General features: G+C 42.0%; 1 protein-coding gene across 10 annotated transcripts in view; it reads right to left on the bottom strand.

Moving 5' to 3' along the window:
• Positions 1-25,273, bottom strand: part of AGAP1 (ArfGAP with GTPase domain, ankyrin repeat and PH domain 1) — a 402,057-nt gene that overhangs the window by 124,174 nt on the left and 252,610 nt on the right. For all 10 annotated transcript variants that reach the window (XM_052791201.1, XM_052791202.1, XM_052791204.1 and 7 more), the window contains one exon: positions 9,473-9,641. In XM_052791201.1, the coding sequence (XP_052647161.1) occupies positions 9,473-9,641 (169 nt within the window). The remainder of the gene's footprint in view (positions 1-9,472; positions 9,642-25,273) is intronic.

The following is a 25,273-nucleotide window of genomic DNA, read 5'->3' as shown; positions in this document are numbered from 1 at the left end:
GTACAAACCGAGAAGGGTCAATACTAATGAATAAACAAGGCAATGCCAAGAAATATCCTGGCAGTGAAGGACACGGTGCTGGGAGTATAACGAGAAAAGCTATTATTCTCAGAGCATGCCAAACCAACACAGCAAGTGTGGAGGAAAATTAAGTCATCAGAGGAGACATCTCTTCTAAAAGAAAGTTAAACTCAAGATCTTCACCAAGGGCTTCTGCTTAAGATCCCAGAATATTTATTCTGCTGGGATCAAAGTGTGATTTTCTTTCCCAGCAGGCATATTACTGTTTTTTCAGTAGTTTTAACAAATAACAGACTAAATAAGGTATGCTTCGCTTTCTGGGCAAGTCCTGATGGAGGTTACCTGCTTGTTAAGGGACTGCATCTTTAAGACCCAGAGGTGATCATTTTACACCGGCAAATGCTCTACTTTGTATTGCTGTCATTTGGTTGCAAATCATGTTAGCGATTGTGAATTTAACTTTGCAAAAAATAACAGTGCAAAATCAAATAATTCCGAGGTATTACGCATGTAAAGCAAAGCATGTGTAGGGGCCTGAGGCAAAAGATGTAAAATGCTTCCTAATCCCTTTGACTGTCTGTGGAAGTTATTAATAATGAAACTGGAGAGGGGGTGGGAGGTGGGGGTCTTACCTGCGCACTGGATCTACGTCGAAAGCTGGTAAGATTAGCTGAACTAACTTTGGGAGCTTTCCACAAGCCTACAAACCTCGTCAAACCCTGTGAGCTGCAACCACAGCCTCTTCGGGATGGGGAGGGACGACTGCTGGTATTCAAATATCCTTCAGACTTAAGAAAATGGAACAAAGAAACTTTATTTTTGAAAAAGAGACAATAGATATGAATGCAAGATGACTTTTTTTTTTTTATAGCTATTGCCACTGTAACAGCAGCTAAGTGAATGCATGTCTGCAGTGTGAGCAGTTTTGATAAACAGCCTCTGCGGGCCACACAACGGGGATAATGTATCCTTAAGTACTGCCAATGAGCTGCCATTCTGCACAGCCAATTACTTCTGTGCGTCTGTCACTCAAAGGAAAAATGACTGAGCCCATTAGATCAAACCTTTGTCACTGTTCCTAATGCACTCTTAGGCCTCATTAATCTGAGGGAGCAGCAACACAGCCGCCGGTGCCTCATTGCCTCCCCCACAACAGGCCCACGTGAATCTTCTCATCTCTCCCCCAAGTGCACCACGTTAATCAAGCTCTCCTTATTACCCCGGTCCCTGTCACGGCGGAGAGCGCTCTCTCTCTTAAATGCTCTCATTATGGTCCATCTTTAGAGCCGGCTGAGTGGAAAAAAAAAAAAAAAAAAAAGAAAAAAAAAAAGAGCCAGAGAGAAAGAGAAGAGGAAAAAGCAAGTCCGATCACATTAATATTCATGACAATAATTAGTATTCTAGGTCACTGAATATTCATGCTATTAGTTTGGTTTTTTATGGGTTTGCTGGATGTCCTGATTGCTGGAGTGTGGAGGAAAACAGCATGGTTGGGACTTTAGATGTCAACGGCAGTTCAATACTCAAAACACATTTGTGAATTTTTTTCCCCTTTTGGTAAATCAGCTTCAACCCTCCTGATGGCTTTAATATTTTAAAATCACTGGGGGAAAAAGAACGAGCAATTCCGCAAAGGTCTTAACAGCCAACCGGTTAGTATTACAACATGTAACCGTCAAAAATTGGTGAGATTGCATCGGGTGGACAAGACAGATCTGTGATTTTATTCAGGATATGGCGCAACAGAGGCATGAAAATCAACCAGAGTGAAACAGGCAGAGGCTGAGCAGCACTGACTGCATCTTGTCCGGCATCTATAGTCATCCGCCTGAAGCTTTGCGACACATTTCTTAGGCTTTATCTACCTACTCATCATTAGAGATGGGCACCATTTGGCCACCTCAGGAAAGAATCCTAAGACAGTTTGTTGCATCCTCCTTTCTCTAAAGCAAAAAATCTAAGCAAATGCTTTTTTTTTTCTTCAATATGTAACAAATGCAGTGCTTTTATCAAATATTTATTTCATTGACACTAATATTTGCCCTGCTCCTTTTTTCCCAACTGTTAAGGAATATAAGGTACTAACAGTGAAAGTTTATTTCTCTCTAGTTCTGGAAAGAACAAATCCTAGTCCAACGGAACTGGAAAAGATGACCCTGAGGGATCCCCCTCTAGTGGGATGAAAGGGAAATCTCTGATGCACTTAAAATTGGGCTTTTTCTCCTTCGAAATGAGCAAACTGACAACTTCTCCTTTCATTTGCTACAGCTGTATATCACTGAACTAACAGCAAACCCAACCAAATGGAAAATTGACTTGGGTGATTAATGACAAAAGTGAATCACAAACTTGCATTTGTGATCTGTGGCAAAACCATAAAACTCACGCTCAAGTTGAAGCGCAGAAAATGTTTCATGTTAAGGCAAGTAATTTCACATACCACATTAGACTACAAAATTAGTAGCAAATAACTACCAACTACCAACCTCTGGCCTCGTGGGAACTCTACCAGATAAAATCTGGCACTGTCAAGTCACACACTGCTCCAGTACACAACCTCAGTCACCTACAAGTAAGGAGTTCAGAGCAGATTCAAGAATTTAGGACTCAGTTCTGCATTTATTTGTGAAGGCACCCAAGATCTATAGGCTTTGGAGCAACTGCCTACGCTCTTGGCTTGATACACATTTTTACTCATCGTCAGCCTGATCATAACATCCGAATCCTCACAGTAACCTCCAATTAAAAAAAGATTATCACACTATCTACAAAAATACTGATGAATTCAGCATACTTCGGATCGAGACTTGAATTCACAATGCACCACAACAGAGGAGTGATCCTACCCACAGTTTTCCATCATGCTTCCCCTCCTGCATATGGTATACCACACTTCAGAGTATAGTGGCTCTCGGTACCGGACTCAGCAGCTATTAATTCAGACACTGTGGAAAATGGCTACCCAATGTGACAGGTAGGGCTGTAGACATAAGTTAGGCTTAAAAGGTAAAAGGTAAAAAAAAATGCAGTAGTTAAAGAACAGAATTATTAGACAGGTACTACAATCTAAAGACACCATGTCAGAAATCTTAGTTTGAAGGTATACCAGTCTAATTGAAACACCAATTCTCTACCTTTTTAAAAGAAAAATCTGGAAGGCAGTCCATTCCAACTCAGCCTGATTCCAAGCACTTCAGTGTAAAATAAGACTACTTAATGACTACTGCATTGATTTGATAGATAATCACAACTAATAACAGATAGAAAACTCACATTTATAAAAATGTGAAGATGCCGTTCTTATAACATGTCTGAAATGTCACATACAGTTAGCAGATAACAACTTTTAGCACACTTAACGATGGCTATGTAGCTAAGACATTTTAGGATACTTCACATACTGTACAGTCACTATTGTAAGTAAATTTAATAGCACCAAATTATTTAAATGAAGTGTTAATCAGGAAACAATTTATCTTTACACCATAAGCTATTTTTAGATGTGAACTTTCTACATCAGTGGTTCTTGCTGCAGCTCAGGCTTTGGGTTGTTTGTAGAGGAGAAGAAATAAATGACTCCTGGGAGAGATTTCAGGAATAAGTTCACCTTCAGGTCAACCAGTTCAAATCCAACCTAACTTGGGAGTAATTGAAACCTGGACTCACTCCTGCTCCAAGTCAGCAAGAACTGATTCAGCTTCTAAAAGGCACAGAGACTTGGCCAGTGGCTGATTTACAGGACTGCTGGCCCTTATGACATTGCCGCATTATGTTACCAACTATTAGATAGAGTTTGAACTGAGCAAGTCTGCAAGTTACCCCATTCTGAAGTACTTCCATCTGAGATGCATCAACAGAATGATGTTCACTGCCATGTAAATTTAATTTAAATTTACAAGTTACTCAAGCATCATTCAACAACTTTGATTTAAGATACCACAGAAATAACATTAGATTAAAGGGAACAAACTTCCATTTCCCCCAACTAAGAGATTCCTACCAAGTACGAGCACCTTTCATAAAGCCACAGCTAAAACTCTGTTATTTAAAGCCTGTATATAACAAAACTAAAACAACCCCACCACCCCTCTGTATTGCCTGGGAGAAGCAGCCACACAAAATCCCAATTCTTACAGGATAAACCCCAAACTGCACCTCCAAGAACCCAAGAAAGCCCAGAGACCAGCTTTCAACTTTTAAGGTGTCATGGCAAAACTTCTAGGAGAGAAAAGTCAACCTTTTTCCAGGTAAGGTGTCTTGCAACAGCAGAAATGGCCTTACCTTCTACTTGTTTGTCTGTTTTCTGACAGGGTACAGAAAATACTCCTTTTTCCCACTCTGTTTCACTTCCAGTTTGGTCACTGTCCTACCAGGACTATACACATCAAGGGAAAAGTATTTTTCCCAGCTCTTGTGTCAGTGTGGAAGCCCAGCAGGAAAGAGTCATCTTGAGTTATTTTTCTTCATATATTCTCATGTAGGTTTTGGGGGTTTTTTTTGTTTTTGTTTTTGTTTTTTTTCTCTCTCTGAAACAGAAACTCTCAAGAAGGACTGGAACTTGGCTTTTGTTGTTAAGATGATTATTTCCCAGAGACATCTGCTTCCAGATGTTTGGGACAAACACATTTACAAATCAAGATAGCTGTCACTGAGATATGGTTATTTTATGTCTGTTTATCAAACAGTCTTTAAAACCAGAAAAACAATCTTGTTCAGACAAAAAGTGCCACAAAGCATGACTAAATTCATTGTGGTAGGAATGACATGCTTTTAAACTTTTCCTTCTGCATATGACATCTACATCAATTGGATTGCACAGAAAAAACTTTCACTTACTGCTTGGCTGTTATAAATCGTATTACCAAATAACTGAGTATACCCCTCTTGAATTCACAACAACATCACCCTGATTAGCCTAATTCCTTCTATTCTTCTCATAGTAATGCTACGGAAAGCGCCTTGGGAAAGATCTTTACCACCCTTAAGCATGCGGGCGAAAGAGACTGAGCGTGTTTGATGCAAACGATCACTTAGGTCCAAGAAGGCTTTAGAGAGCGAAGGTGATAAGAAGAGCTCAAGCTGCCCTACTGCCTCACAGACCATGGTGGGGATTAGAAGAGAAGTTGAATGAAGCTTTGAACTCTCTTCTGGATGGTGTGTTATGTCTTCTAGCAGCAAGCACTGTCTCACAGAGACACAAGGTACCAGTGATCATGTCTGCAGAAATCAAGTGGGAGCTAGGAGATAAAAGGTATCCCCGAAGTGTTTCTTCTGAGATGCCTGCTCTTACTCCCTGACCCAAGCTATCCCGAGTCTGCCCACATGCTATCCCTGACACCTATGCTGAAGGGTACTAGTCTGAGACGGCATCCCCATGGCACCTATTTTACAACACACCAGTTCATAGGCAAGAGGCTTTGCCTTTGCCTCCCTATCAGACCAGCCGATGTGCTGGCATCTACCCAAAATACAAGAAATTCCACTAAGAGACAGAGAAAACTATCTGTTGGGCATTCATGAAAGAATGCATTTAAAACATGTCAGTCATAGGCAATCAAATAGTCATCTAATACATATATTTATCGGCAAAGTTGGCACTGAAATCCATACTTAAGGAGCAGCTTCTGAACAGTGTTTAATAACACAGCATTGATGTCTTCAAATGAAGATATCATTTAAGATAAGCACTATTTGACTGTTTCAACAATACAAATGCATTGACTTTTTTGGTTTTGATGTTTGAATGAGAATAAGTTCAGACATTTATAGGAACACAAGTTAGCGGAAAATAGGTAATCTCAGCCAAGAAATGCTTTTAGTGGGCCTGGGCTATCACCATGTATAAGCAAAGACAATGAATTCTATTTCAAGGGACGATCTTAAACATGATATATTAATTGAGCAGTGGTATTCTTTTAATATCTTAGCTTTTTCAGTAACCTGTACCAGTTACATAACAGCAGAAGGAAAATTAAGTCTGTTCCTGACCAGTTCAAACAATTAAATGAAATATTGTCCTCACTTCTAACCATGGCGAATATTACTTCAGGTACCAAGTCTGCACTGACAAAAGCACAGAACAGAAAACATCACTGTTTTGGGGAAGAGGTAACATGTGAAACAGTGAGAATGTAATGTATTTGCAGCCCTAAAAATAAAAATAGCATGTGCTGATTCTTTCTGTGTTTGGTCCAAACCTCCTCCATACAGCTGACCCGTGTACAGAAACCTCCCAATGAAAAAAGTAACAGACAATTTCACCCCTGCGATCAACTCTAAAGCATCACACTTTAGATGAAGACAATGTTTTGCCAGCACTAACAACTGCGAAAAAGCTCCGAGACAGCAGAACAGACTGCAAGGGATAATTTTCAAATGTTTTTAGTTGCATGACAGATAACTGCAGAGATACCAGAACTCCTGCCAGCACTCCAGAAGCTGAGCACCAAGTACCTACAGGTGTCCCACCCAACAGAAGCTATGACCCTCTTCATAAAAACCACTGTCAATATACTTGACCACGTGAAAGTTCAGACTAACAAGCCAGCCACAGATTGTGACAGTGTCTTTTTACAACACTAATACTCCCCTAATACTTTGAAATCACTTTCTGCAATGCAGCTCTTCAGTCTTACCTGAACACGACAGTATTGAGAGTGACGTATGGACTGATGCACAGCTGAGCTGCTGGCAGTTATTTCCTAGGCCCAGTCTGTCATACTACTTTTTTTTTTTCTTTAAACTTTTTTTTAAGTTATACTTTACTGATTAGCAGTTCCTTTTTTTTTTGTTTGCTTTTAACCCAGTAACCACTGATTGGATCAATCAGCTTTCTTAGAAAAGCTCCTCTGTCTTGCTGCTGCTGGTCATCCTGTCCAGTAATACAATAACCAGACAGACCTCAAATTTGGTCTTTAAGTAAGAAAGACTCAATGAAGGCAGCTTCTTCAGAAGAAACAAATTCTGTGAAGAAAAACCCCAAAGAAGAGATACCATGGCTGATAATGCACTGAATGTACCAACCTGAATTTCAGAAGCAATGGCTGCAAGGAAAAATACTACAGTGGGTCTGAAACTACTCGCGGCATACGCAGCTGAACTAATGAAATACAACCTTACAGAGATGTTTGCATCTTCACTGACCCTCCTCTCACCCCAAAACCTTAGCTATCCCCCTTCTATATCCTCTGACACCCAAAATGGGCACGAGACAGCAGGTAGCGAGGTATGAACAGGCTAGTTGGCTGCCATGTAGAGCATAAAGCTGTTCAGTCCAGCCTGTCTTCACCTGCTCCCCCCAGCAAGTTATAAAGACACTTCAAAACTGTTATGTTTCCAGCCAGCTATAGGGGTAGTACAATTAAGACATCAATATTTGCTTTATCTATGGGAAGAGGGCCATGCTAAATAAGCAGGTCAAGAACTTGCTTAAAATTAAAGAAGGATCAGTGTAGCGTCCCAGCTGTGTGAGAGGGGAAATGAAGGTATTCAAGTGGGTAATGATACAGAAATCAGGTTCAACTTCCCTTGGATACAACTCTTTCATACATTAGGAGGACATTAATTATTTTAAGACTTAACCACAGTAGATCTCTTGAGCTGTACTAACCAGATATCAACAACAGAAAAGGCTTTCAGTATTTCTAAGCAAGATGATAAAGACGCCAAGAGAAGCTCCAACTATACCCACCATGTTATTTGAAAAAAACTGTCTAAAAGCAGAGCTGTCTTCCAGCATTTGCACTTTCTAGCATAATTAAATTTTCTCTTTTAAAACAATTGCTGTGCGATAAAACCTCAGGCTAGCCAGGGTACATACACAGTGGCTACCACCACTGCCAGGGAGAGCTGTCTACTGTACGGTTTTATGTACAGAATGCATTACATGTGCAGACAGTCCTGAAACAAAATGAAATGTGCAATATTCATTTAAGTCATGTACAAGCTGTTTCCCTCTGACCTGGCAATCTAAACATATGCCAAAACTGTAAAATCCATGCTATAAACTTTATATTAGTATGTATCTCTGAATATGTTTTCAGAAACGTACTTCTCTGGAGCAATCATGTAATTTTTGCCTGTGTTCAAATGTCTTAAAAGCAGAAATCTCTTATTTCGATGTCTTACTGCTGGTTTATTGACTCAGTCCAGCACTCTTCTTCCCTAAATTATGGAATATGTTGAAAAAACAAAAACATTCCCTGCACCCAGTCATCTAAATTAAACAGCAAAATGGAAAAAAACAAACCAACCATGAAAAATTTTCCCTTATGAACTCTTCCAGTGGCAATGCCAGCTCCGTGCCTCTCGAGGGGTAGGTTAAAACTTGAAAAAGAGTCTGATGAAATCATGGCTTCAGACATTTCAGGTCCCAGGCCAAACTAATATAACATACCACACAAGATCTCCAGTGATGTCTGCTCAGTGGCACCACTGTAAAGCCACAAGGCTGCTCTTTCTTTTCCTTTTTTAAACATTCATCTCAATGAGCAGCAACTGCAGTTGGAAGGAAAAGCCCTCTCCCTCCTCGCCTACTATAGGGGAATGCGCATCACAAAAACGCAAGGAATTACATCTTGACTTGAAGCATAAGGTAACTATTACTATCCAAGAGAAGACTCTTGAATGACAGGTTGACCGAGTTCCTTCCTGCGGTTGCTCATCCCACCTGTGTAGTGTGTATTGCACATGCACAAAAGTGTGTTTGGGTGGTTTTGTTGCCACATGTTGGAGGCGTCTACGTTACCCATAAATGCTAAAGGCACTCAGCATTTTATGGACATCATCCCAAACATGCTGACAAAACTTCCATACCAACACTATACCATTACGAGTTTTGTATAAGCTATGCGCTTTACAAGATAAATTATCTTAAATGTTTCTCCTTAATGCAATTTTTTAAATCCCTTTAGCTGTATGGATAAGTAGTTCAGCGAACAATAAACTTTTTTGTTTAGAGCTCACAAGGAGCTATAAACTACTTCCATAAATGAACTAAAATAGCTTTCTACAGAAGAATCTTCCTTTTGGAAAGTCCAAAATTATGCATCCTTCTAAAGGTGGAAAGAAGAACTGCGGATCCCACCAGGAAGCCATAAAAAGCCCTTTCAAATGATATATCTCCTGTTTTTCCAAAGTATTAGACCTAATGGATCAGTTGTAAGGCAGCATCAATTCTTCACATATGTTAATTTCTGTGAAATTATGTAGGGTTTTGGCAAGTATAAAGTAACAAGTATAAAAAGATGGGCACTGAAGGTTACTCAGAAACTTTGAATCTCTCATGGAGGACAGATCAGCAGTCAGGGCTTAAAAAGTTACACATCAGTGGTTATTTGGATTTGTAAATTATTAATAGATATCATCCCCATCACAATAGTACATGACAATTGCCTACAGACACCGGAAATGCAGTCTTTCTCTTTCTTTCCCTAGCATAGTATTCTCTTACCTGAATTCGGCGAGATGTGTAAACTGCTCATGTCCTTGGAGAGGCCGTTTGTTTTGGGACTCGAAATGGGTGCACAAGCTGACGTAGCTCGGGGTGGCCTCTTCCCAGGGACTTTCACAGTGGTTCGCAGCAAGTCGATTTCTTTCCCGTGAACGTTCTGCATATAGTCCTGGTAACAGAAAAAACCCCAACAAAACCCTATATGAAACAGGTAGTTTGGTAAGCAATAAAACTAATGAAACCTGGTTTCAAAAGACTTTTGCCCTACGTCATCTGCCAGCACCTGCCATATGGTGTTCCCCTTCCATTTTCTTGATAATCTCTTCCATAGTTCGCACTACAAATACCCCCAAAAGTCTGGAGCTTTCTAATACATCCTCCAACTACCAGTTGGATAAGAGACAATTCACACTATGGCTGGTTCTGAGCCACATGTTCACCAGCTAGCAGGTCCCAAACAGAAGGAGAAAACAAGGCTGACTGTCCCTCATGAGCACGCTTACTTGTGTCTCCTCCCTGCCAACGTTTTATGCACTTATCTCTTTCTCCCTCAAATTTGGCTGAAATTGGTCAGCAGGCGCAAAAGTTACAAAAGGGCACTGACTGGTAGGATTTCTGCAATTACAATATTGTTTCTTTAGAATATGATCCTTTTTCCACACACTCAAAAAATCACAGAATGGAAAAAATTATGCAAATTGTGTCTGATTAGAGTAAACACACTAAAAGCTGTAAGCCAGAAGTGGAAAAGGCTTTTCCTAATTCTTGTTTGGAAAGCCCACAAAGAGGAAATAAGCAGACAAACCCAGTCAGCTGTGGAAAGACAGCGGTCAACCGACTGGATCCAAGCGACGGCTTCCCGAGAAATCCTTGAGAAAGTTCTTCAAACTGTAAATAGCTTCTGGAAAAACTGGCTCTTGAGATTCTGCATTCCAGCTTCAAAGGCATTCCCTAGATTGTCTGTGGGCTACTTCAGATGCAAACACAAAAGTAAATGGACATGGGTGTCTTTTTCAGAGGGCAAATGACAATTCATTAAGGTGAGACAGCCACTGAGGCTGCAATGCTGGGATACATCAGAAGAGATATTTCCAGTAGAAATGGTGAATGATAAAGCCAGAACACAAGACTCAAAGTTTTCACCTCCTGGTACACATGGTTGTGGTTACTTGTGTTCCAAAAAAAAATATGAAACTGAAACAACTATGAGGGCAATAAATGAAACAAAGAGACTGTATTTTATGAGAAGACATCAATCCTGATCAACAGAGGAGGTCCCAGAGGACTGGACGCTTGCCAGTGTGACTCCCATTTACAAGAAGGGTCGGAGGGAGGATCCGGGGAACTACAGGCCTGTCAGCCTGACCTCGGTACCAGGGAAGATTATGGAACGGTTTGTCTTGAGAGCACTCACATGGCAAGTCCAGGACAAGCAGGGGATCAGGCCCAGTCAGCATGGGTTTAGGAAAGGCAGGTCCTGCTTGACCAACCTGATCTCCTTCTATGACCAGGTGACCCGCCTAGTGGATGAGGGAAAGGCTGTGGATGTTATCTTCCTTGATTTCAGCAAGGCCTTTGACACTGTCTCTCACGGCATATTACTTGAGAAGCTGGCGTCTCATGGCTTGGACAAGTGTACTCTTCGCTGGGTGAAAAACTGGCTGGATGGCCGAGCCCAGGGAGTTGTGGTGAATGGGGTGAAATCCAGTTGGTGGCGGGTCACAAGTGGTGTTCCCCAGGGCTCGGTGTTGGGCCCTGCTCTGTTTAATATCTTTATTGATGATTTGGATGAGGGGATTGAGTGCACCCTCAGCAAGTTTGCAGATGACACCAAGTTGGGAGGCAGGGTCGATCTGCTTGAGGGTAGGGAGGCTCTACAGAGAGATCTGGACAGGCTGGATCGATGGGCTGAGGCCAATCGTATGAAGTTCAACAAGGCCAAGTGCCGGGTCCTGCACTTCGGTCACGGCAACCCCATGCAGCGCTACAGGCTTGGGGAAGAGTGGCTGGAAAGCTGCCCGGCTGAGAAAGACCTGGGGGTGCTGGTTGACAGCCGGCTGAATATGAGCCAGCAGTGTGCCCAGGTGGCCAAGAAGGCCAGTCGCATCCTGGCCTGTATCAGGAACAGCGTGGCCAGCAGGAACAGGGAGGTGGTTGTTCCCCTGTACTCGGCACTGGTGAGGCCGCACCTCGAGTACTGTGTTCAGTTTTGGGCCCCTCACTACAGGAAAGACATTGAGTTGCTGGAGCGTGTCCAGAGAAGGGCAACCAAGCTGGTGAGGGGCCTGGAGCACAAGTCTTATGAGGAGCGGCTGAGGGATCTGGGGTTGTTCAGTCTAGAAAAGAGGAGGCTGAGGGGAGACCTTATCGCTCTCTACAGCTACCTGAAAGGGGGTTGTAGTGAGGTGGGTGCTGGTCTCTTCTGTCAGGTGTCTGGAGACAGGACAAGAGGAAATGGCCTCAAGCTGCGGCAAGGGAGATTTAGGTTAGATATTAGGAAAAATTTCTTTACTGAGAGGGTTGTCAGACATTGGAATAGGCTGTCCAGGGAAGTGGTTGAGTCACCATCCCTGGAGGTATTCAAAAAGCACGTAGACGGGGTACTCCGTAACATGGTTTAGTGGGCATGGATGATGGTTGGACTCGATGATCTTGAAGGTCTTTTCCAACCTAAATGATTCTATGATTCTATAAGGTGGGTAGCACAGGACAGCAAAATAAAGAGTGAAAAGGGGTACAAACATTGCACAAAAACACGTCTGGGTATATGTACCCCAAGAGGAAAACAGCAACCGGAACTCAAGATTGGGAAAAGATCTGTGCTTAAGCTCTCGAGTTAAGCTGGAAACCAAGAAAATGGTATTTTTGAGCAATCTTTTATGTGGAGCAGCTGGGACATAAAATCTAATTCCTTTTCAGATAGAACTTGATCAACTTAGAGAGGCCTGGGTGATGCTGTGGGCGTCTGCATGAGCAAAGACTTGCCAGTAAAGACATAACTCCCAGTTGTCCAAGTGTCCAGGGCAAGATTTAGCCAGATTACAAGGTGTTATATGAAAGACTACCATTATTTAAGTAGGTTGGTTCCAAACCTGCAGCATACAGACCTGTACACCACCAGAACATCAATTTTACAAATAAATACCTGAATGGGCTAACAGCATACCCGAGGTCTACATCACTGCTGCCACGATACGGGGAGCAATCAACTCCCTCATAAAAATCCTTCCACCTTTGACAGTTTTTACAATACAAATTATATATTCCACTCAAAACACATCAAAAATCTACCACCAGACCAGCATTCATTTCTTCACAGCTAACATTAATCTGTGATAAAAACCCCAAACTAAGCCATCACACCAGCTTTTGTTTTTTCCCTAGCTGTTTGAGAATTATTAACAGTAAAAAGAGGGGGTCTGAACAATTCGTGGGGTGAGGACACAGAGCTCTGCTGCCAAAAGAAACAAAGGCGATCCATTAGTAAAAAATTCATTCACTAGGTGTTAGATAGATATGAACAAAGCTGTTTCATCCATAAATTATCAAGTTGGTGTAACTTTCTTGTTCAGTGTCAGTTCTTCACAAATTAAAATACAATAAGCAGAACATAATTGAGCATTTATTGCTTATGGGCTCTAAAACGAGGCTTAATCAGATAGTGACTAAACCTCAGCATGTACTCTTTTTAACAGACAAGTTTTTATTTAATGTACAGCAACCAGTGTACTCCATTTAAAATTTGAGAAGGAGGTGTTTATTCCAAATTCTTCAGACGAATAGCATGTACGATCTCCCTGCTACCCTGCCAACTTGTGAGATGTGACAGGGCATTATTAAAGCCCTTTTAATTGAGAGTAAACCAGGCTTAGGTGAGCTATAAACCATTTGAGAGAATAAGTGAATGTTGGCAAACAGGAAATAAATGCGCTGTAGCCATACCGTTATTACACGAAAGTGCCCTAACACAACAGATGCCACATAGGTATTAATGTCAGCTTAAATATTTATAGGGATATATCAAATGTAAATAATAAAGCCTCTTTCATTGTGTGCAAGATGCATAGCGATAATCTCTGCATTTCCCCGAGGAGGAGAGGCAAGCACCAAGTTTCCAGTCAGCGGAGCATCCCCCCACAATGCACGCTCCTTCAGATCTGCGCTTGGGGAATAAAAGTTAAAACTACAAAATAATGTCACGGCTTCAGAAGCGCAATGGAGGGTTTGATCAGATTAGAACAGATGAGGGTCTTGCTGTCATCTGGAATATGCTGTGTTAAAGAGAAGACAGCAAGCCTGATTTTGATATGCAAATGTTACAGATATAACTCCCCTAGATGTTAGTTGTAGAAAATGCTGATCCGAGAAAAAAGGGGAAAAAACCCTTTAACAAGGCATGAGGGTAATTCAAAGCCAAGTACTTTTAAACAGCACTTAACAAGTCCCTAGAGCCCACTCAACAGTGGGCCACCCCAGAAGTGCCATCTTCTGCCCCTCAACAGCTTGAAAAAGTAGTAATTGCAAATCCATTTGCATTTTTCTTCTCAACTTGCCCATGTTCATCATTCAGCAATGCAGAAGAAAAAAAAAAAAGCAAAGCAAAGCAGCAAAGTGAACCCTCCCCAAACGTGTGGATAACAGGAGAAGCCAGCACCCCAGTACCCCGCACCCCTGCGCTTGCACCTTCACCATGGCTTGTTTTTTACATTTCACTCCTAATTATGTCGCATCTATTGCCATACACTTAATTAGCTGCATTAATGTGATTTCTTTTCACATAGTCAAGCAATTAAGAGCTATGATTGAGTTTCATTCAATTAGCCTCAACAAACATGCTAATTGATGTCCCAGATGCAAATGAGGTGCAATGAGAGAAACCTGCTAGCAATTGAGAGTTGTGGCAGGGAGACCCACAGCTCTCAGCCTGCTGACAGCAGCACAGCTTAACACGGCTCCCACCTTCTGTGGAGCTGCCTTCCAAGGTGGCGGGGGAGACAAGCCATTAGTGCCTCAGTTGTCCCAAACAGATCCCTACAGGAATAACGGGTAACATTGAATCAAATCAACATTGTCTCCAATTCTCACGGCAATGGCTGCTATGAGCTGGAGAAGAGCGTAGCGTTTTCCTGCAGCCGGGTAGGCATTACAGACACTGCAAACGCCACGGTTTCGTCAGCTAAGGACTATAAAAGGTCTCCATCTAATCTCTGAGCTCGTGAAATACTACACAGGTAATGGCCTGCAGTTAACAGTAACTGGCAACTTAATCTTAGTCAGCTGTGGGGCAATGCTGCCTCTTCAAGTTAAGGCCAGAATGTATCAATCAATCAATAATCCCTAAAAATACACTCGCTATATTGATTCTCATTGCTTTTCATCCTGAGGTTACCGTTAGCGGTTTGCTCAAATATAGTGCTGCCAAGGTGTTAATTTGACTACTCAAGGCCATTGACCATTATCTATAGGACTAAATAAACTGTTAAAATATCAGCAAAAATCGTAAAAGCTACATTGACTGAAGATGACACAAAATATTATTTGACAGCGCCACAAAATGAATTGCCTTCAGTAAGAAAGAAACGATGTGCCATGACACAGAATAATGTAAAGTAAAATTACTTTAGTTCTGCTCTTCATACAGCTCTCTGTTTACAACAGCAGAAATTAATTTAACCAATTAACTGAACAGAAGCCTTTCAGACATGCAAATTGAGCAAATGGGTATGATGATGTTTTCAAAGCAGACCTACCAAAAAGAAACACTGCTATTTTGGGGGGCCCCTTTTGTTTTCAAACGCCAGCGGTTGTTAAACTTGCTGCCATACATTGCAATGACTTCTGATTGCCCTCAAAGCCAGAGAAGACACTCCACCAAGGGCCACAAGCTGAACCCAAGCTACGTGATGCTTCCAGCTAGCTGCCTACTTTCTCCCAGCTAAGAAGACTGAAGACAATAGGCAAACATCTCTTCTTCCACAGCCACGCTTAGTGCTGCTGCTGCCTGCTTGGCCCTTTTTTCAGAGGAGGAAGGACATATGGATCAGATTGAGGGAGAGGCAGAAGAAAGTGCTGGCTGCTGCTTCCATGAAGCTGGGACTCAAACTCACATCATCCAAGTCTACCACAGTTATCTCTCATACTTCACTAAAGGACCACTGAGTATGTGACAGTGTGGTTCCTCCCTAGAATGATCCTTAAAGACATGGCTCATGTTAGGTATGTAACACTGTGGATATCAAAAACATTAGAGTTTGAGGCTTTTCAAATGTCTCTAATACACATCCTTGTCGCACACACACACACACACAAAATGCCTTTCTACTACCTAGGTTGTATTTCAAAACCATAGTATTTCATCGTCAGTGTATTAAGCAAGAAAATGTGTATGAATGCTGAGTTACTGAATATAGTATTTATCAGTTAGTACCTTGAGAGCTGAATCCCCCATGCTTTTTTGTATAGCTGCCTGCATGCAAAGTAGGAGTACAAATCCCGCTGTCCTTAAGGCAGGTGTTTTCCTTTTGATTTGCACAACTGCAAAATATTCTCCAAGGTAACGGAAAACAAGTCCATGAAGAATGAGAGCTGAACCATTTTACTCGGCCAGGTTTCCACTGCACCAAAGCACCCAAGCAGGCGGTTTCTGGCAGCCTGCCTGCGCAGGCAAGTTCTGTTCTGCTCCAGCAGCAACAGAAGATGGAGTCGGACTCTTTCTGATCGAACTTGCTTTGGACTATACTTCTGTCCTGGGATTGCGGTGAAATGGCTAATCTGCAATTCTTGGCCAAGAAACATCACCAAGAAGACAGAAGGATCAAGCTGTAGAAGACAACAATTAGGGCCTCCTGTGGCTGGGCTCAGTGGGACTGTGGATAGAGAGAAACCCTTTCATTGGAGTTATATTTTTTACATCATGGCAAGAGGTGAATGGGACTCAAAGCTCTCATCAAAACCACTCATCTCAGCATTGCCATGTGTGATGATGTTAACATTTTAAAAAATATCTGCTCCCTCCTAGAGGGCTTCCCCACGTGTTTCTTCCACCATATACCTGTCCCACTGCCACCCTTTTCCAACACAAAACATAACAAACAAGAGAGAATCTCCGAGAGCAGTGCCCTTCCATGTCTATAATGGTACACAAATAAGAATACCACACTTTTTCTCATTTTGAGCTATTAAAATCTCTCAGAAGCAGCCTGTTTTTCCAACCCTAGGAACTGTTCCAGGCCCAGGATGCTTCCCAGATCTGTCTCTGGTATACACTGAGATTCCAAGAAAAACACCTTCATTTCCTGGCAGTTTTTCCTCACCGTTCAATCGGACAAAACACTCCGAAGGCTGAAGGATCTGGGGTTGTTCAGTCTAGAAAAGAGGAGGCTGAGGGGAGACCTTATTGCTCTCTACAACTACCTGAAAGGGGGTTGTAGTGAGGTGGGTGTTGGTCTCTTCTGTCAGGTGTCTGGAGACAGGACAAGAGGAAATGGCCTCAAGCTGCGGCAAGGGAGATTTAGGTTAGATATTAGGAAAAATTTTTTTACTGAGAGGGTTGTCAAACATTGGAATGGGCTGCCCAGGGAAGTGGTTGATTCACCATCCCTGGAGGTATTCAAAAAGCGAGTGGACAGGGTACTCCGTAGCATGGTTTAGGGGGCATGGGTAATGGTTGGACTTGATGATCTTGAAGGTCTTTTCCAACCGAAATGATTCTATGATTCTATGAAGGCTTAGCTCACTGAGGCTGAGATAGCGTTTCCTGATCTGAGGCAAAATAAAAATTATTATGGAAAAGAAAGTTTATGGTTGCACTTCTGGATGACATCTTAAAGACTGCGGGTGACCTATTTTTTGAAACACAATTCCAGTTTCGTGAGCTGACCTATTGGACCCACAAAACCTATTGTTCACCCTCAGCAACAACTGCTTCCAAAAAACAAAACCCAATCCCGACCAAAACCCCCAAACACCCGGCAGACCAGTAAATGGATGGAGCCTTGACTTTTGTGCTTCTACGTGGCAGTCAGACATTTTTATTGCAAAACGCCGTCTGGAAAAGATGCAAAACAAAATTGCTAAACTGCAAAAAGAAGAAAAGGGCGAGGGGGGGGGGATGAAAAAAACAAAAGGCCCCCTTCCCTTTGCTTATTGAGTTCAAAGGCATAACATGCAGCACCCTGCAGCAAATGGGAAGCTACACTAATTTTAAAGCCATAAAATGCTATAAAGTGCCCTGCGGGGCAGGACTACACTGAAGCTAGTTGCACCTAAATAAGACATGGTTCATTTACTTCGCAGCTTAGCCTAATGTAATCATCAGCGGATTTCTAGCCTAGAGTTGTAACAGGCAAATAGCCGATACTGCAGGGGCGACACTCCCAGCCATTGAGGGGCCTCAGCTAGATTGCTGTTGATTAGAAAATTTTTCAGTTTTGACAAGCACTTAATGAACATAAATCGCTCCTTGATTGGTTTCCATTTGGGGCCACAGGCACACCTAAGAAGAAACAAAAGTCTCCAACTCCTCTCCCCCCGCTTCCCAGGAAGGACCTCCGCAACAAACGCACCATCAGGTTATGAGCCACAGTGGAATATATTCATCAAATGTTCCTGTTAAATTAGCCATCCTCCCCTCTCACATATAAATACAGGCATAATATCATTCAGCTTCATAATATATAGTTAATCTTAAGAAAAGCAATGAAATGTTATTTTCTGAGGAGAACACAGGAATAAAAATGCATTCTGGAAAACACTGATCACCCTAAAGCACTCTGTCCTGACAAAAAGAAGGTAATCTCAGATCTGTTTTATTCACATTGGGAATCAAGAACATTAAATTTCAGTAATAAAAAGCATTGACTATTATCTCTACTATGGTGTTAATCAGTTCAATCAGTGTTGCAGGGGCAGGGGAGGAAGTTAGGGCAACATTTTCAATACAAAAGAAGTTTCACAAAATTTGGGGTTTTTTTAATACGGAACACTCATTTTCATAAAATATTCAGAAAATTCTTCCGTCTGCACTTCGCTTCTCATTCAGACTTTGTAACAAGAACCACTGTAAAAGACAAATCAGAGTTTTACCATCCTGAGTAATTTATGAAGCATTTATATACACAGCAGTTAGCTCTGCTGGACAGGAAGCTCTAATTTTATAAAAATCCGTGATTAATTAATAGCTTGGCTTTTGCCGTTTAAATTGCAACTCATTCCGATACCAAAAATTTTCCCTGCTTTTTTGAAGAGGGAGTAGACATGACACTGAAGTGTATGTTTGCTGCTCCTTACTACATACTGCTAGTTTGCACAGCTCTACAGCAGCAGTATTGTGTTTGCTACAATACCCTACGCTAATGACATGATAAATCTTGTCATGCCCTCTGAAATGAATGGACTTGAAACTAAAAACGCTTCACATTCGCCTTGTTTGTGCATTTGGTGATCTGTGAGTATCAGTAACAAGTCATGGAAGTGACTGTAAGAAGTTACTGTGAATAATCAGTCTTCTCCTTCCCCATTGACTGGGATTACGTATTTGATGAGTACTTCACAGGGTGGCTTCCTGACCATCAGTAACTACAGTCTGATTTTGTACTTAGCAGGTACAATGCCACTTTCAAACAAGACTATTTCTAGTTTGAAAAGCCACAAAGCCAGGGGATGGAAAATAATTTGCCTTGACAGCTATCCCAAATGATAGGTCTCACTTAAGGACTGCAAACACATTTTAGCTTCTATTTTCCCTACCTGTTTCTAAGTTTTTCTCCCAAACTTATCTTCACCCCATTACACGCTTAACATAATAATAAAGTTTTCCAGGAAGCTATAAAGTGAATGAGTGATCTCTACAGCCATATCACTTTATAAAAGCCTCTTCTCCTTTTAAAACATTGTAAGTTATATGTTTTATGTTTAGTATCTTTACCAAAAAAAGTTACAGCAGCATGATTAACACTTATTTTTTCCATAAAGGTCAGTTATCCTCTAGCTATCACTAGAAGCAATGTAAATTCACAGTGAAACATGCTAGAATTAAGAAGGGAAAGCTCTGGGAAATTTAAGTCAATAATGTTAGAAAGGAGAATGCTGCTCTGAAGATGGCTTTGATGAAAAGGCTTCCAGAAAGCGTGCCAGTTGTGGTGAGCGGAAAAAATAGGGCATCAGCTCATCAACTGTAATAAGCAATTACTATACAATTGTTCCTATCATTCATTTTTTCTATCTTAACCAATGTTTTAGGCGTATTAATGGATATAATAAAAACTTAGACATGCTTCCGACAGATTTATTTTCCTCACCACTCCAACTATATCCTCATTTTTAGTCTGTAGGACTTGCTTGGTGACTACTGTTTCAGGGGGTAGAGCTACATCTTATGTGAAAACCAACATATGCATATCCTTTTGTCAGTTCAAATACATATTTACCAAAGCCTGATTTGAGGATTAGTTGTTCATAGGAAAGGCCAGCTAGAAGGGCTTTCAGAGCCAGCCAATATTCAGCTTTACATTACTTTGAAGCAAAAACAGGGAAAAAAACCCCAAAAAACAAAGGGCATACATGATGGTATTTTAGAAATATATGAGAGCATGAATATTTCTATTAAAGCAACACAAACAACACACTTTGGAGGCATTAAACAGCCTGAGGTAACACAACCCTGAAAACAAAGCTGAACCGAAACGATGTCTGTAGGCAACGTTCATACACATGAAGGCGAGCACTGCTCCCTTGGCTAGAGCAACACCCAGCTCCACCGCCAGACAGCTCTGCTGCCGACAGGCCATGCACAAAGACGCCACGCAGCCCAGTGTCCTGGTTTCAGCTGGGATAGAGTTAACTGTCTTCCTAGTAGCTGGTACAGTGCTATGTTTTGAGTTCAGTATGCGAAGAATGTTGATAACACTGATGTTTTCAGTTGTTGCTCAGTAGTGTTTAGACGAAAGTCAAGGATTTTTCAGCTTCTCATGCCCAGCCAGCGAGAAAGCCAGAGGGGCACAAGAAGTTGGCACAGGACACAGCCAGGGCACCTGACCCAAACTGGCCAACAGGGTATTCCATACCATGGGACGTCCCATCTAGTATAGGAACTGGGAAGTGGGGGCAGGGAATTGCGGCTCAGGGACTGGCTGGGTGTCGGTCGGTGGGTGGTGAGCAATTGCACTGCCCATCATTTGTACATTCCAATCCTTTTATTATTGCTGTTGTCGTTTTATTAGTGTTATCATTATCATTATTAGTTTCTTCTTTTCTGTTCTATTAAACCGTTCTTATCTCAACCCACGGGTTTTGCTTCTTTTCCCGATTTTCTCCCCCATCCCACTGGGTGGGGGGGAGTGAGTGAGCGGCTGTGTGGTGTTTAGTTGCTGGCTGGGGTTAAACTACGACACCCAGCAAGAATGGTGTTCTCTTAAAAATGAGGAGACGGAATACTTTATCTGCGAGCATGCTTTCCATTTTCAGATTATTCAGGAAAATCGTAAGAACTGATCATGGTCAAAAATTTCAACTGCAGCTCTAAGAAAAAGGCTGCATATTATGGGACCTGAGAGGAGCGCATGGATCTACACCACTTCCAGATACCCACATAGAGGACATTTTCAATACCCTCCTGTTTCTCACCAAGTCTGCTTTTCCTGGAGGAAACGGCCAAGCAAAGAAAGCTCAACTGAAAGCCCACTCCCCCACCCCAAGTCGCAAAGAATTTTACAGTCTGTTTTGTACCATCTTCAAGAAGATGTGCCCATATAATATATCGTTGAAGCTCTTGCGCGCAGTTTAGCCTAGTGCTGGCTATGACTCCTTACCAGGCTGAAATTTTGCTTTTTTTAAAAAATATACGCACTTTATTTGAGGCTAGAACACCCTTGCTAACGCTCCCCTTGAGCTAGCTCATGTAGACTGCTCACCCAGTCAGCACTATTTTTAAGGAAGAATTTTGAAACTGTGGCTACTGTCTGATGAATTGAGCAGACCAGGTGAATCCACACACTTCTCAAGGAGATAAAGATAGGTTCCCCCCCCTCAGTCACTGCTACAATGCTACACACCTCAACGCAGGTTATCAAACCAGATCAGCAAGGATGGCAGCAAGGTTAAAGAAGGGCGTTACTGCAATACAGACCTCAGCAAGCAAAAATCAACCTTGCTGTGTAGGTACACGGGACTTACATACCATGCATGTTCTACATATGCATGAGACCTTCCTTCTCATGTATTTAAGAAGCTGTTCTTCCCCTGTAAGGTGCCACAGCATTGTGCTTTTACTTGAAATGAAATCTAGAACAGATTAAATATAGAAGGGGAAAACAGTGTCCTTCCCTAAAAAGCTGTTTTCAGCTTTTTTTTTTTTTTTCCCTTCTGTTCATAAATGAGGGGCAGTGATGATGGGGATATAAGAGCAGAGAATGGACATCCAAAGCTAAAGTTTTGTCATCTACTGACCTATGGCATGATGGCAACCCTCTGGCAGACAGACAGTGGTGAAACATCATCAGCTATTCATCAGGATAAGGCTTAGATAAAGAAGCGGCATGTAATGCTGCCCAGCAGGTATCCTGGTGAATACATTTCAGGAGCCCTCGCACATGGCATTCTGCCATTAAAAGCCAAGAGATGCCTAGACAAATTCCCCCGGGTCCCTTTGGGGAGGCTGACACTGAATTTGTCGGCCAGAATTTTAGTCATCCACTCAACGGCTACACTCCAGAAGCATAAGATGAATAGGTAGCTATGGTGAACTTTGAAGCCTGCAGGTCAAAGTTCTCTCTCATTATCCCCACCATTTTCTATCAGCGTAGCTCCTCAGCATCCCAAGGGACAGGAAGGTTTGAGGCTCTTGAAAAAAACTGACATGACCAAGTCAGAAAACAGTAGGGTGCTTATGTACATGTATTTTTCTTTCCCCATTTTTCTCTCCCCCCACTTTCTTGAAAAGAAAGAATATGAATTTAGCTATTGTGTCAAACGTCAACCTGGTAGCATTAGTAGTTACTCATTTAGCTGGCACAGTACAGCAATCATTTCAACATGCTGCCCTCCCAAACAGGCCTGACCCTTCCAGGGACACCTCCTCTGTAAGAAAGGGACTAATTTGATTTTTCACTCCCCAGCCCAAAACCTTTCATTTTGTAGCCAATCCTTTCAAGGAGGATGACGGTACTGATTTCTGCAATGCGGACACATTCTCTATATTAAAAACACTGCCTTCTTGCCTGAGCTGCCATTGAACGCATCTGAGAGAGACAACTGATCCACTTCTGGCCAAAGCTCAAGCAATATTTAATAAAGTACTCACTATCAGCCATTAAATATTATAATAGGTTCTTCCAATGCACGTGTTACATTCTGACTCAAACCACAGTCAGGAAAGACCAAATTATCTTCTAAATTTACTTCTCCTTCCACCACTAGAGGCCAGCCCACTTTTCGCTTCACAGAATTATGACTGCAAAATTTTGTATAACCAAAATGACCTCCATACTTGAAATAACCCAAATCTAACTAACAGGTCAGATTACAGCCAGGCTTTTTACGAGTTTAGGAAACTGACTTTAGGTAGCTAACAAAGGTTCTTTTCTTCAATGCTATTTAACGGGAAGGTTGGTAGGAATAAGGTCCTTATTTTTCAAAACAATGTAAGAAATTATCCCAAACAGCAATGCAAGCAGTTACAGATAAAAACTAGCAAAATCAAACCAGAAACACATTAGCAGAGTCCTGTTTGGGGCAAAACCCATTCACTTGGCAATACCTAAGAGGAAATTCTGACTTTCCTGCCTACAAAGTTTTGTACAAAGTGTACTGGGAGTGCAATTGACTTCAAGGATCTGGTCCTGCCTCTTCCTCCCACTGTGGTTTGGACAGGGCAGAGAAGATGCTACTCACATACTACTGCCTGATGGATGATGAATGCTCTGCAGGGTATATTAACAATAGTTAATTGACAATAAATAGTCCACTGACAGTACGGAAACATGCTGCAGAAGTAGAGCAGTGACTCTTTGAAGGCTGAAGACAATAAAAATAAGGCATTAAACCAGCATCATTTATAGTACAAATCATGTCATAGAAAGACTTTAACATGAATGAGCAGAACCCTAGATACTCCCAGAGAGTAGATTCAGTAAAGGTGTCTCAAGAACCCCTGAATGAGTACATTTTCCCCAGTATCTTCTTGTCAGTTAGGAGCTGAGCATGGTCCCTCACCACTACCTACCCACATACAGCCAAGCGAAAAGTAGTACATTACAAACCTCTCCGATCTACACAAGGAAGTCTGAGCAAATGGAAATATGGAGCTGCGTACCTTTTCCGTGGGAGGGGTGGGCATGGTGGGGGATAGAGGGAAACAATTACAGGCTAGTAATTACTTCTTCTTTAAATGGATTCTTTCTAATCTCCAATGGATTTACCTCTAATCTCAAAGTAATTACCTCTAATCTCAATGGATTCTCACTCTGGGGGAGACTAAGCAGCTCCGGGGAAGCCTACAGAGAAGTAGTACTCCATTGTCTGCAAGAGGCAATGAAAAACTAACACATGCACAGCAACGGCCAGGAACAATAGAGCACTTCTACAAAGTGAGGAAGGGACTTGGGCACGGACAATGGCAGCTTGCCTCCTCCTTGCTTGATGACCCAGAGCTGGCCAACACAATCTAAGGGAAACTCATGTGAGAGCTCCATGGGGACTGCCTCGAAGGCACGCAGCATCCCTTCTGTGACCAACACCAATATACAATTCAGGTATTTTGGGACTAATTCACGGCAGAATTCCCCAAATTTAAAGGCACTAAGAGTGGCCAAAGAGGACAGACAGACTTGTACAGCTTCACAAAAAGGAACAGTGAAAACCTTGCTCCAGAACAGAAGGGCTGAGGGACAAGATTTCTGACAGCAAGCAGCAATGCCTTGAAGCTAGTTGTCATCTAACTTATGAAATAATTATTAAGAGACATGGACCTAACATCAGAAACTACAGCAAAGCATTATTAAGGCAGGATCTGAGACTATGAAATCTTGTGTCAAGCCAGAGAAAGTGCTAATATTCAGCAGACAGGGAACAGCAACTTGGTGCAAGCACAGCATCAGTGTGACCATGCTCCTCAGACATCATCTATCTAAAGCAGAAGTTTCCTGCCAGTTCCACATGTAGGTCTATGAGCCCCAGAGCATATCTACAGAAATGCATCTGATCAAAACCTTGATTTTCACTCCTTAATGAAAAATTGCCCAGGAGCTGAAAATGATACCAATAAGTTTAGAAACAACTGGCCCTAAAAATGTTACAGCTGGCCCCCCTCCGATTTTCATATGTGCTATGATAATAAGATGTTAAGACCAGATAGGATTATAAAAGACCTTGGTGAAGGTCACACCATGTTTTTTATTTTACCGTTGCCTGTATTACAGAGCAAGTGAAGGAGCTGGGAATCCCCTGGGAGTTTCAAGATCTGGAGTCTTTGCATTGGCTCTGTCTTTTGAACTGCTCTGGTATGGAATGAGCCCTGACACATCTCACCTTTCCTCCTGCTGGCATGCCCAGGGCAGATGGGGTGTGTTAGTTCCGAGTCAGATCACTGTGCTCCTTCCACCCCTAAAACCATACCTAGGGATTGTGCTACACACACTGAGAGGGACAGACAGGATCCTTGGGCAGAGATAACAACAGATGTCTTAACATGAAAAAGTTTCATGGCACATATTTTAATAGCTATGCCATTTTCAAAAGGCTGCTCAGAATTACTTCTGAATAAACCATAACCACTGCACACTGACAAATACCAGAAACTCTCCTCAC

The sequence above is a fragment of the Harpia harpyja genome, chromosome 7 (genome assembly GCF_026419915.1).
Source record: "Harpia harpyja isolate bHarHar1 chromosome 7, bHarHar1 primary haplotype, whole genome shotgun sequence".
NCBI lineage: Eukaryota > Metazoa > Chordata > Aves > Accipitriformes > Accipitridae > Harpia > Harpia harpyja.
The sequence above is the reverse complement of the archived record's forward strand: the minus strand, read 5'-3'. Positions and strand labels throughout refer to the sequence as shown.